The 12,801-nt window shown below is 58.1% G+C and overlaps 1 protein-coding gene across 1 annotated transcript in view; it reads left to right on the top strand.

Annotated features, from left to right (window-relative positions):
- LOC101582899 (HLA class I histocompatibility antigen, B-38 alpha chain-like) overlaps window positions 1–12,801 on the top strand; it is a 245,968-nt gene that overhangs the window by 27,226 nt on the left and 205,941 nt on the right. The window contains exons 5-8 of the mRNA XM_023721800.1: window positions 1,298–1,426; window positions 1,829–1,861; window positions 1,963–2,010; window positions 2,167–2,455. Coding sequence (XP_023577568.1) covers window positions 1,298–1,426; window positions 1,829–1,861; window positions 1,963–2,006 — 206 coding nt within the window. The 3' untranslated portion in view covers window positions 2,007–2,010; window positions 2,167–2,455. Of the gene's footprint in view, window positions 1–1,297; window positions 1,427–1,828; window positions 1,862–1,962; window positions 2,011–2,166 lie in introns of the transcript that reaches the window.

Below are 12,801 nucleotides of genomic sequence, written 5' to 3' on the forward strand. Positions count from 1 at the left end.
GGCGCGGTTTCGGTTTCATTTTCATTTTCGGTCTGAGAGAAAATTCCCGGGTTGGGGCGGGGCAGGCTCTCACACCATCCAGAGGATGTACGGCTGCGAAGTCGGGCCCGACGGGCGCTTCCTCGGCGGGTACACGCAGCACGCCTACGACGGCAAGGACTACATCGCCCTCGCCGAGGACCTGAGCTCCTGGGTGGCGGCGGACACTGCGGCGCAGATCACGCAGCGCAAGTGGGTGGAGGCCGGCGCGGCAGAGCGCTACAGGGCCTACCTGCAGGGGGAGTGCGTGGAGTGGCTCCGCAGATACCTGGAGAACGGGAAGGAGAGCCTGCAGCGCGCAGGTACCGGCCCTGGAGACCTCCCATCCGCGCTCTGGCCGGGCAGCTGCCTCCAGGGAGGAAAGCGGGACCCTTCCCGCAGCACCGCGGGCCTCTCCCTGCACGGGAAGAGCGCTCCTGGGACTTCACAGCTGAGAGCAGGGCGCTGTCCTGAGCCCCTTCTCTCAGGAGAGGAGAGTCTGTCCCAGCATGGAGGGAGGACCCCGAGGTGCCCCTCACCCTGCCCTTCAGGAGGCTGTGCCCCTGCCCTCCCTCGGCCTGTCCCTGCCCCACACCCGGGGTCTTTGGAGGTCTCACTCCACCTATTCTGGTCTCTCAGTCTCCACCCTCTCAGGATAGAGGTCCCTTTCCCTCCCCAGACACCTGGAGCCTCCTTCCTCGGGCCCCCTCACCCCAAGTCTAGAACTATCTGAGGACAGATTATCCCACTTGCCTGTGCCCAGCCTGCTCTCTGAGATTTACAGTCACCCCAACCCTCCTTGTCCTGTCCATTCTCAGGACGGTCACATGAGTGCTGCTGCAGCTGCCCAGGAAGGATGCACAGTGCCTGAATGTTCCCCTCTTCCTCCAGATCTCCCAGAGACACACGTGACCCATCACCCCATCTCCAAGGAAGAGGTCACCCTGAGGTGCTGGGCCCTGGGCTTCTACCCTGCGGAGATCACCCTGAGCTGGCAGAGGGATGGGCAGGACCTGACCCAGGACATGGAGCTGGTGGAGACCAGGCCCGATGGGAGTGGAACCTTCCAGAAGTGGGTGGCTGTGGTGGTGCCTTCTGGAGAGGAGCAGAAGTACACGTGCCGTGTGCAGCATGAGGGGCTGCCTGAGCCCCGCACTCTGACATGGGGTAAGGGGGCCACAGGGCCTTCTTTCAGGGGAAGGAGGAGACGTCCTGTCCCCCCTGAGAGCTCAGGGCTAGCACCTGGCACAGGACCAGTCACCGTCTCTTCCCTTCCCAGAGCCCTCTCCTCAGTCCACCTTCCCCACTGGAGGAGTCTCTGCCGCCGCAGTAGGCGTTGCTGCCGTCATCGTTCTCCTTGTGGTCACTGCTGTGGTGTCTCTTGTGATGTGGAGGAGACAGAGGGCAGGTAAGAAGGGGTCATGGCCTGAGTATTCAGGGGTTGGGCCCAGGGAGAAGTGTGCTCACCTCTTTATTGTGAACACAAGGCACACTGATGGGTGCGTACCCGGCTGGGTCCCAGACTCTGTTATAAAGCACAAGGAACAGGAAGGACAGATTTGTAGCCCAGTTGTGTGTGGTGAGGCGGACCCGATTCCCAGCAGTCAGGGGCAGAGCGCAAGGTCCCTGCTGAGGACGGAGCTCTAGCAGGGCCGTGGGCACAGGTCCCGCAGGTGTCCTTTTCTCCTGCCTCCTGATCCTTCCCTGGGTCTCAGGCCAGTTCTGGAAACTTCCCTGGGTCTTCCTGTGATCTAGGCTGTCATGACCTCACCTCCTCCCTGGCTTCTCACAAGGCATTTGCTCCCCACAGGTGTGAAAGGAGGGAGCTACGCTCAGGCTGCAAGTAAGTGTGTATCAGAATCCACGGGATCCCCACCCCACAGTTCCTCCTGTGGCCTCCTGTCCTGTGGCCTCTGACTGCACCCTGCTATGTTTTCACCCCAGGCAGTGACCACGCCCGGAACTCTGACTCATCACTCATGACCTGAAAAGGTGAGACCTGCAGCCTGCAGAGGGAGAGGGGCGTGCGGAGGGCACAGGCCTGGGTGACATGCTCTGGAGTTGAGCCTTTTGGGAGCAGGCTGTGCGGGCTGTGGCCATGGATACCACCTGCCCTGGATGTGCTTAGGGCTCCCTGTGGTGTCGCAGGAGGGAGCTGGCCGTGTGGGATAAGTGACAAGACTGTTGCCCTTGAGAACCCCGATGCTCTGTCTGCAGATGGCTTCTGACTGGGGCTCTGTTCCTTTCGGCCCAATGGGGACCTGGAGAGATTGGCTCGCCCTGTCCCCACAGTGACCTGTGTCCCCTCCTGCCCAGCTGTCCTGTCTGCAGCGGCGGGGCTGCGCTTCTGCACCGCTGTGCCAGCATCGTGGAGCCCTGAGCTGCTGCTGCTCCTTCCCTGCTCTGCGGGGCCCCCTTCACCTCTCTTCAGCCACAGTCGTCCATATTTTTATTTGTTCTTTCTTTTCTTTGAACTCACTTTATAGCAAGGCTGGCTTTGAATTCAGTGGTCCTCCTGTCTCAGCCTCCCAAGTGCTGGGATTCAGGGTGCTCCACCAGGCCTGGCTGCACCTCCCTCTCCTAATGGTCTGCTGCCAGCAGCCAAGATTGTACCAGCCGCAGCCCAAGCTCCCTGCCCGCAGGGCTTCCTGGACACAGCAGTGTCCTGGTGGGGAGGCAGGTGGGGTGGAGAACACGCAGCTCTCCCCGGGATCTCTGCTGTCTTTGACTTGGATGCTGCCGTTTTAATTAAGGCCCTCAAAGCACTTGCTCAGCTGTTGGGGACGGGGTCGGTGATGTCAGTGTGCTGCGGGTCCCCACGCCCCTGCTCTGTAAGGACCCCTAATAAACGCGTTGCCTGGCCCTGCTGGACGTGTCTGAGTCACTGTTGCATCCTAGACACTCTCTTCCGTCATGTCCCGTGTTCCTCCTGTGAGGACCCTGGAAATTCGCACCCCTGAGAGTCAGAATGAGGGACGCTTCTTCCCACTCCTGACCGCAGGCGCTGGCTGGCTAGAGGATCCCTGCAGTGTGCGCGCAGAGGCTCAGGGCAGCTCCCAGGCCTTCCCTCAGTGTGCAGGGCTTGCCGGGCTTTGACGTGGTCACTGCCCGCAGGGTCGTCTCCTGTGTCCTCGTCCCTCCAGTAGACCCTTGTCCCACCCTGAGCTGACATCACAGGGCCTTAGACACCCCAGAACCTTGTGCTGTGTCCCAGCCTGGGGACAGCGCCGGCTTCCTGTGGCCAGGCCAGCGCAGGCGCAGCTGGAGGCGGCCCCCGAGTCCTTCCTGCGTCTCAGTCTCTCACAGGGGAGCCAGCCTCGCTCTGGCCCGGAGGCTGCTCTCGTGCTCTTTGCGTGTTCCCGCCTGAGGTGGCAGGCGTGTGTCCTGCCGGGTCCCCAGAAGGCCTCAGTGGCTGCTGCGCGCACGAGCCTCTCTGCACTTAGGGCTGTGTCCTGGCCAGCTGTCTGCAGTCTGTGACCCCAAGAGTGATCCCAGGAGGAGCGGAGGACGGTGCCATCGCTGCTCAGCTGGGCCTGCTTAACTTCCTCCTCTGCTCGCCCAGCCTGCCCTCCCTTTAGCCCTGGTAATCCCAGCACTGGCTCCAACGGGAGCTTAAGGGTGCACGGGGCAAGGCAGGGTGGTGGTGCACGCCTGTAATCCCAGCACTCGGGAAGCTGAGGCAGGAGGATCCTCAGGAGTTCAAGGCCAGCTTGAACTGTGTAGTGAGAAGCTGTCTCTAAAGGGAAAACAAAGACAAAAACAAAAACAGGTCATTTGGTTTTTTGTTTGTTTGTTTGTTTGTTTGTTTGGTATGGTAGCAGGGATTGAACTCACAACAAGCAGGCGCTTATTCTACTGAGCTATCTATCTCTCCAGCCCTTTAAAAATTTTTTTTTTTCGTTTTCTTCTACTAAAGAAAACAGAATCCATTGCGTGGAAACTTTTACCTCAAAGTCAAATGAACTTGTGTGGTGTGTAGAAGGGCTGGTGGAAAGGCAGCAGGAAGGGGGACAGCGCTTGGCGGAAGTCCCAGGGGCCCTGCACTCTTGTGAGAACTCACTCTGTGGCCCTTGGACTGGGCTCTGTTTCCGAAGATCATGAGTCTACACAGCCACTGGAGGGGCAGGAACTGCAGCTGTGTATGCTGGTTGTGTGAGTGCGTGCGTGTGTGTGTGTGTGTGTGTGTGTGAGAGAGAGAGAGACAGAGAGACAGAGAGACAGAGAGAGACAGAGAGACAGAGACAGAGAGGCCGAGGGACAGAGAGAGAGTGAGCGCTCGTGGGGTGGACAAGGAGGTGAGGCACCTGAGTTAGGGTACCAGCCCAGACTCCCTCTGCTGCTTTCCTCTCTCCCCCACACCTGTCAAGTGATTGATTCCCCCCCAACCGGGGATCCGGGGATTGAACTCAGGCCCTTGCACTTGCCAGGGAAGCACTTATGCCACTGAGCCATCTTCCCGGCCCTCCTGTCAGGTGGTTTTAATTCTTCCTTCCCCTCCACACTGTCAAAGCTCCTCCTGTTGGGGCGGTGGGCAGAGTAGGAGAGGAGCCAGGAGGGGCAGCCTCGGGACCAGGGGCGGCTGGGGAGGTGGAGAGGAGACCATGCTCCAGGATGGCGTCGGGAATGCTGAAGCCCCCCACTGTCTGCGGGCTGCCCCCTCCCCCTCCGCCCTCCTTCCCTTTGCACTCCGGCCATGCCTCCTCTTGTGTCCTCCCGGTCAGCAGGCCCTCTGCACCCTGCTGTCCCAGCCCTCCAGCGAGCCTCGCTGTCCTGGTCCCTTCGCCCTCACCCCGTCTGCAGCCTCTCAGGTCTTGGTTAGGCTGCCGTCACAGCCTGGGGGTCCTCTCCAGCCCGGAGTGCTGCAGAGCTCTTTCTCCGAGCTGTGCCCCCCCTGTTGTCACCATGGCCCCACTCACCGCCTCCTGCCTGGCACCCTGCCCCCACTGCTCTCCCCTGTCTGCCCTGCCCCTGCAGGAATCCCCTCATCTGGGAACATTCCTGAGACCCCCAGGTGAGCTGGGCAGTGTCAGGGAGGAGCTGGGCTGAGGCTGGAAGGGCCAGGAGGGAACCAGGGCACAGACAGTGGAGCACGGCTTGGGCACCGTGGGGAGCACCGTGGGCCTTCAGCAGGGAGCCCTGGAAGCCTCCTGAGAGAGAACCTGAGGGCAGCTCAAAGAGTGAGGAGAAGCGAGTGGGAGCCCAGGTGAGGAGAGCCCCACACGGAGCTGGGGTGCGGAACACAGATTTGGGGCTGGAGACCCTGCTGCTCCTAGCAGGAGAGAGTGTCCTGCCTGTGACTGCTCTGTCATCAGAGGGAGTGGAGGGAGACATTGGGGGAGAGAGAGGGTGGAGGAGAGGAGAGGGGAGAGACAGAGAGAGAGAGAGAGAGAGAGAGAGAGAGAGAGAGAGAGAGAGACAGAGACAGAGACAGAGACAGAGACAGAGAGAGAGAGAGAGAGAGAGAGAGAGAGAGAGAGAGAGAGAGAGAGAGCTGGGCTCCTGGAAGATACCAAACTGGTCAGCAGCAGAGAAAGAGCCCCTCTGAGACTCGGTGTCCAGCGCTGGGATAGAGCACTGTGAGGAACAGAATGGAGAAGTGGGTTCTAGCAAGGATTGAAGGCCACGGGGGAGGAAAGAGAGAAAGTTCAAGAATGTATGGCCAAGCATGGGCAGATGGTCTGGCTCTTACTGCCCTGAGATCATCCCGGCTCCTCCTCGTCTCCTACATGTGTGTGCAGTGTGACAGGGCAGGGGCAGGAGGGAGGGACAGGGTAACGTAGACACGGCCAGGAAGGAAGGGGGCCTGGCCCGGATGTCTTCTGTGTAAACGCCTCAGGCAGGGGTCACACTAAACTGAACCCTCAGTCTCTCCTGCTGCTAAGGTGAGGAGGGCGCTGTGCTGGACGCCGTCCCTTACCCTGCTGCGCTGTCAGAGCTGCGCTTTGCGGACTTACGATTTCCGTTTGAATTGAGCATAAGCACCCGCAGCAGATTGGCAACATTTTGGGGACCACAAAGGAACTCGTTTTTCAAGGTCCCCAGTAAGAGGACAGACACTGGAGGTCATCAGCACAGACCTTGTGGTGGGGGACAAACGGCCTCCTGAGGCTTTGCGGTGTCACCCACAGCAGGAGGTAAGAGCCTCACCCTGGGTGACCCCAGCTGTGTAGCCTTCTGCACCTTAGGAACTAAAACGCCATTGGGGCTGAAGAGCTGTGCGCCACGCAGCGCTAACCAGAGCTGTGTGTTCCGGGCACTGCAAATGAATGCGTGTCGGCACACGTGGTAGCCTGTGTAGGGCGCTTCCCTGAAAATAGCACCTCAGCGGATCCTGCGCTCTGGTCATCTCCAAGCGAGGGCCCCTGCCAGGCGGGACAGCAGACCCCACTCTCCTCCTGCCGAGCGGCTGCTCCGTGGTGCAGGGGAGGCTCGGGGACCGGAGCTGCTGTGCTGAGCTCTAGCTGCTGAGGATGATGCCTTCCAAGGAAGGTCGCATGCTCTGGGATCCAGAAAACAGTTCGTCCTTAGAAAAAAGTTCGTCCTTAGAAAACAGTTTGCATACAAAGTTTATTAGCGGTCACGTTCAGTGCTATACGCTGCGCTGACTTGGTGCTGTAATAGTGCCGGGACTCGGTCCCCGTTAACCAGGAGCCGCACAGAGCTCTTCCCCATCTTAACGCGAGCACTTCAATCTTCTGATCACTCTCCTGCGCCAGCCTCGCTACAACCCCAATCTCTGCTGCTGCTGCAGCTTCACTTCTCCCTGGATGACAGGTGACTGGAGGGAGGTAAGAGGGAACCATAGACAGGACATCTGTGACCTGGTAAAGTGCCCGTGAGGCTCGTCCCTGCTGCTGCGTGGTCAGTGGCCTGTGTCCTCAGAGACGGAGATTCGGAGTCTGTGCTCGCCTTCCCTTGACCGGTAGGTTCGGTGAGGTAGAGAACACCTTCCTGGATGGCGAGGTCTCAGTTCCAGGCACGGCTCCCCCAGCCCTTGAGTGTCCCTGCGCCGTTCTCTGACCTGTGGAGTGGGTTGTGCGTCAGCAGGGCAGGTGCTGCTCCTCCTCGTTACGGCTCCGCTCCTGTGATCTGTCCTCTTCCTCCAGTTCTTTCCAGATTTTTGGTTTCCTTTTTTCTTTTTTTCCTGCCTGACCTGGTCTGATTTCACTTATTTATGTTCTGCTTGATGCTCACAGGATTTCCTGAATCTATATGTTCAAGGCTTATGTCTGATTCTGGAAACTTTTGGTCACCAATTCTTTGGGTTTTCCTTTCTTTTTTTTACTGGAGACTGAACCCAGGACACAGTCCCCAGTAGGCAAGTGCTCTCCCGTTGACTGTATCCCAGAACCTCCTACTTTGTGACAGGGACGCAGAAGCTGCTCAGGTGGCCAGAGCTTGGGATCTCCCTGCTCAGTCTCCGCAGCAGCTGGGGTCTTTCATGAGCACCCAGCTCCTGTCCGATTCCTGCGTGAATTTCCCCCTTTGCCCTCCCTGCACTGAAGTGTCACACACGTGTGCTGTCTGAGTGTTGCCCCTCAGAGCGGGTTTGAGCCCATTAATTCATGCTGACATTAAATGGACACCGAAAGAAGTGTCCTGACCTAGGACAGGGGACTCCAGAAGAGCGCTGCCACCAACGCTCTTCTCTTTCTTGTCCACGCACAGGACAAGAAGGCCCAGAAGAACCAACAACCTGTCCACAGTCACATCGGCAATTAAGGGACAGAAGCAGGATCTAAATAAAAGCCAGCCTCAGTGTACCCCATCAAGTTAGGTTTGAGCCCATTAATCCACACTGACATTAAATGGACAGATAAAGAAGTGATGAGAGCCAAGGATGTAGCTCAGTGGCTCAAGACCTGCCTGGCGAGGGCCAGGTCCTGACCATGATTGCGGTACAAGAGGAGGAGGAGGAAGAGGAGGATGGGGGAGGGGGAGGAGGACGGGGAGCAGGAGGATGAGGGGGAGCAGGACAGAGGAGCTTCCTTGGTAAAGATGGGGTTGCTGAAAGGGGAGAGCTCTCTGCAGTGCTCACTCATGTGACAGATATTTGTTGGGTGACAGACAGGTGACAGTCTGCATCTGGGACCCTGGGAAGTGATCGCCACAGACTCTGGGGGAGGCACAGAGGGCTCAGGAGGGCCGTCTAAGGCGTGGGCTGCCCGGGCTGGGAGATGCTTGTCCTCGCTCTCATGGGTGGCAGCCGGGTGCAGCGTTCAGGAAGCGGTTCCCACGTCCGTCGGCACGCAGCGCTGCTCCAGGAGGGCGCAGAGAGCGCGTGGCTCTGTGATGGAAGAAGCGCCGAGCGCGTGAGCCAACCTGGGCTACATCCCAGGACAGCGGATCTGAGGCTGCCTTCTGCACCCAGTGCTTAGATGGATTGCTCTTCTCTTCGAGCAAACAACGGAATTCACTATTTCCAAGTTGCAGGTAACACAGTGTATGGGGTGCGGGGGCTCATTTCATATTGAGGAAGACTACAGAAGCAGGCCTGAGGCCACACATCCGGGAATAGAATCCGCGGTCGCACCCCAGGCCGGGCTTACAGAGTACTCACCGCCCCCGATGACGTCGTGGCTAACCTCAGACATGATGCTGGACGCTGGCCCCGTGCAGGGCTGCTGTCGCTGCCGCTATGGGCAGCTGAGCACGGTGACGGCCACTTGTGCCACCACTGGAGACACACCCGCGGTCGCCCCAGCTGCAGCGCGGTGGCGGCGAAGTCTCGCGAGACCTCCTTCTGCACCGAGGGGAAGGTGCGCTCCCAGCCCTCGGAGGGAGCTGGTGAGGCTGCAGGTGAGCCTGCTGTGTCCCAGGGAGGGAGCCCAGGATGAAGGGAGGGAAGGGAGCGCGGCGTCATTCCCCTCAGAGCAGGTCAGGTCTGGAAAGTCAGTGCTCTGCGGGCAGGCGCGCTGGCTGATGGCAGGGGACGCATCCACGATGCCACCCAGTCACTTCCTGGAGGGGACTCACTGCAGCCGGCTTCCCCTCTGCCGGGTTACACTGGAGACGGCTCAGTGGCTTTGTGGACAGTAGAACAGTTACTGAGACCGTCTTCCTGCCGTGGCTCCTGCCCGGGATGCAGACACATGGCTCTGTCTGTAGAGAATCCGTGTCTGCCCCAGAATTTCGAGTCCTCTTCGTATTTCCTGGTCGTGGAGACAATTCTGGGCAGAAAATATCTAGCACGTGTCCGCATTGCCTGTGACACTGCCGCGGTCTTTCTGCTGAGCTGATCTTCAGGCTCAGATGTGGAGCCCAGAAGGGCGGGCAGGAGCAGCTGGGAGCTTGTGGGTAGGACCCTGCTGCTGGGCTACACCCATGAGCTATAGCCTTAGGCTTTGGGTTTATTTATTTATTTATTTTATTTTTATTTTTGGTGGAACCGGGGATTGAACTCAGGCCCTTGTGCTTGCCAGGGAAGCGCTTATTCCACTGAACCATCTCCCCAGTTCCTTAGGCTTTGGTTTTTAATTTATGTTTATTAATTATTAATTTTAATGTATTTGGTTGTTGCGCAGTCTCAGAACACGGCTCACGGCCGGCTCAGGTCTGGCGCGGCATGTGGTCTGTGGTCCCTGTGCCTGCCTAAGCCTGCCTAAGCAGGCACTTGAGTCTGTTGAGCTATCTTACCGGCCCCTTTGATTTTTTTTTTTAATTTTGCTGTCTTTCTTTCTTTGGTACAGGATCCCATCATGCAGCTCAGACTCTTAGTGATCCTCCCGATTCAGCCTCCCCAGCGCTGAGATTACCTGCATGCACCCCTAGGCCCAGCGGCCTGCTAGGTGCACTCGGGGTGGGGCCAGCGGGACTTGGATCCAGCCCGGGTCCTTGCCATCGTCAGCTGGTGCTTAGACCACTGCGCTACCCCTCCGGCCCTAGACTTTGAGGTTTATAAATGTTAGAAATAAAAGTCTGACTTTAAAAAACTAAAAATTGGGGGCCGGTGAGATGGCTCAGTGGAATAAGTGCTTCCCTGGCAAGCGCAAGGCCTGAGTTCAATCCCCGGTTCCACAAAAAAAAAAAAAAAAAAAAAAAAAAAAAAAAAAAAAAAAAGAAAGAAAAAAAAAAGAAATAAAAGTCTGACTTTAAGAAATTAAAAATTATAGAACAAATTAAATGCAAAGTAAATCTAAGGAAAAAAAGAAAAATAAGAGCAGTAAGCTACAAAGTAAAACCAAGGAAAGGTTTAAAAATAAGAGTCGAGGCCAAGGAGCTAGCTCAGCGGCATAAGTGCCTGCCTGGCCAGCGTGAGGTCCCGAGTTCAATCCTGCATACCAAAAGAGCAAACAAATAAAGTCACCAGGCTGGCTCCCAGAAGCAATCTTAAAAATAAATAAGTAAATAAATAAACCATAAAATTAAGAGCAGGTTGTCAGCCTGGCAGCGCACACCCGTAGTCCCAGCACTCGGGGAGGCTGAGGCAGGAGGAGCACTGTGCGCTCCAGACCAGCCTGACTGCAGTGAGTCAAGGCCAGCCTGAGCTGCACAGAGACATCGTGTCTTAAAAAGAAGAAAAGCAAAATCACAAGGCAGTGGAAGTCAAAACAGAAAATATCAGAGAAATCAGCCCAACCAATAGCTACATCTCTAAGAAGACTGACAAAAGTGATACAGCTTTAGGAGGTAAATTATGAAACAGAGACAGCAATTTATTATCATGAAAAACAAACACTTGGACATTAAAGAGTTAATAAAGGGACACTCGAACAATTCTGTGCCCACAAGCTTGACAACCAGAGAGGTGGTGGGGCCTGCGGAGGGCAGGCCAAGCTCTGTGTGTACCGCTGACACCGCCACAAGGTTCCCATCCTGGGGACGGGAAGGGGAGCCCTTGCAGGAAGACCCAGGCTGCCAAGACTTGTCAAGAAAACATGCAGCGTGACCAGGACTCTACGTATAAAACTGAATTCATCTTCTGAAGTATCAAGACAAGGCCCAGATCACGTCACTAGGGACTCTCAGCACACATGTCCTTCTCGTGGCTTTCCATACACAGGAGGGAAGGAAGCGGGGCATGGTGGGGGAGGACCGACACATGGGAGGCTGAGGAGGAAGGATCAACACACAGGACCCGGTCTCAGAAACTGAAAAGATAAATGTAAATAAAATGTGAAGGAAGGGAGAGAAATCAAAAGAATATTTAAGCCAAAACAAAACAAAACACAACACAACAACAACAAGTTAAAGATTTGGAAAATTCCCAGCCTGTGTGTCTCTCTGTCTCTGTCAGTCTGTCAGTCTGTCAGTCTCTCTCTCTCTCTCTCTCTCTCTCTCTCTCTCTCTCTCTCTCTCTCTCTCTTGAGGTACTGGGGATTCAATTCAGGACCTCGCCCTTGCCAGGCAAGCGCTTATTCTACTGAGCTACCTCCCCAGCCCATCCTGTCTGTATTTATGCTGCGAAACAATGGAAGAGCTGGTTCTGCAGAGAACACAAAGGGTTGGCCCGGCAGCAGTTTGATAAAGAGGTCAGCCACGGGTGTGACCGCTGCCCAAGAGAGCCAGCAACCTGCGACGCTGCCTCGTCCAATAGAGGGCAGGCGCCCTGCACTGGGGGATGAGCCCCTGGGGGACAAACGGAGGCCAGGACGTGGAGGACCCGGCGGTGACTGAGGTCCCTCCCGCAGGGGCGTCCACGCTGCGGCCTCACTCCCGGTGACCCCCTGCTGGGCTAGAGCTGGCCGCGCGGTGCTGGAGGAGCCCTGACCCTCCCTGGGCCCAGCAGGCGGCAGGCGCGCTCAGGAGCCCTGCAGCTCGGGAGCGAGCGCGCCCCCTTCCGGTTGCCCCAGAACCAGCCCTGGAGAGCCGGCCCGGGCCCGGGACACAGCTGGGAGACAGGTAAGCGGCCCCTCTGTGCTGCGCATCTGCGCCCCCGGGACGGAGCAATCTATGTGGCTGCGGGGACTGGAAGGTGGCCGCGCTCTGAGGACCGTCACGTTCCGCGCACTTAGCTGCAGTGAGAACGGGCACGCGGCTCCCGGACCCTCTCGGTGGTGCGTGTCCGGCGGTCTCAGGGGCATCGCCCGCTCAAAGCATCCGCGGTGACTTGTGCGGGAGCGCAGCCTTTTCTCGTCTGAGGACAGGTGGCGCCTGCTGCAGACAGCGGTGACGCAGGGCACACCTGTGTGGGCACCAGCACGGAGAACGAGCACTCAGCTACGTTATTAAGGTGGAAACTCTTCTGACCGCTGTGTGGCGCTCACTGCAAACACCCCGCAGGCTTCCCGCGCTCGCAGGCGCGTTCTAACCTCTCGCTCGGGCCTGGAAGAGCCTGCTGCCCGCCCGCCGCCCGCACGCCGGGGCTGCCAACGGCTGGGGCCGCGGGCTGGGCCTGCGCAGGCCGCGCGGGTGGGGACTCTGCAGGTGGCCCGCGGGCTGCACTCTGCGCGCCTCCCTCCTGCCTTCCAGCGCTGTCACCCATAAGGAAGGGACTACAGCTCACCTCGGTGCAGTGAGCGGCGCCCTGAGCGCAGCCTCCTCCAGCGAGAGGGTCCTGCCTGGGAGAGGCGGGGACAGTGACCCAGGTGTGCGGCTGGCATCCAGGTGGCTCCTGTCCCACTGCGATTGCGGTTACTGCAGAGAACTCAGCCGGCTGTTCAGCGAGTGTGTCAGTCTCAGGAAGTCCCGCCCTGCCTTTAACCTGAACCTGGGGGGACCTGACACGTCTCAGACACACTGCAGGCCTCGCCCCTGTGAGCTCAGGCCCTGGTCCTCCTCTGGCACAGAGGAAGTCAGTTCCCAGCGTGGCACAGGGTGGCAGATCCGGTCCTGCTGAGGTCG

Source organism: Octodon degus, unplaced genomic scaffold, assembly GCF_000260255.1.
Source record: "Octodon degus isolate 3935 unplaced genomic scaffold, OctDeg1.0 scaffold00005, whole genome shotgun sequence".
Classification (NCBI taxonomy): Eukaryota; Metazoa; Chordata; class Mammalia; order Rodentia; family Octodontidae; genus Octodon; species Octodon degus.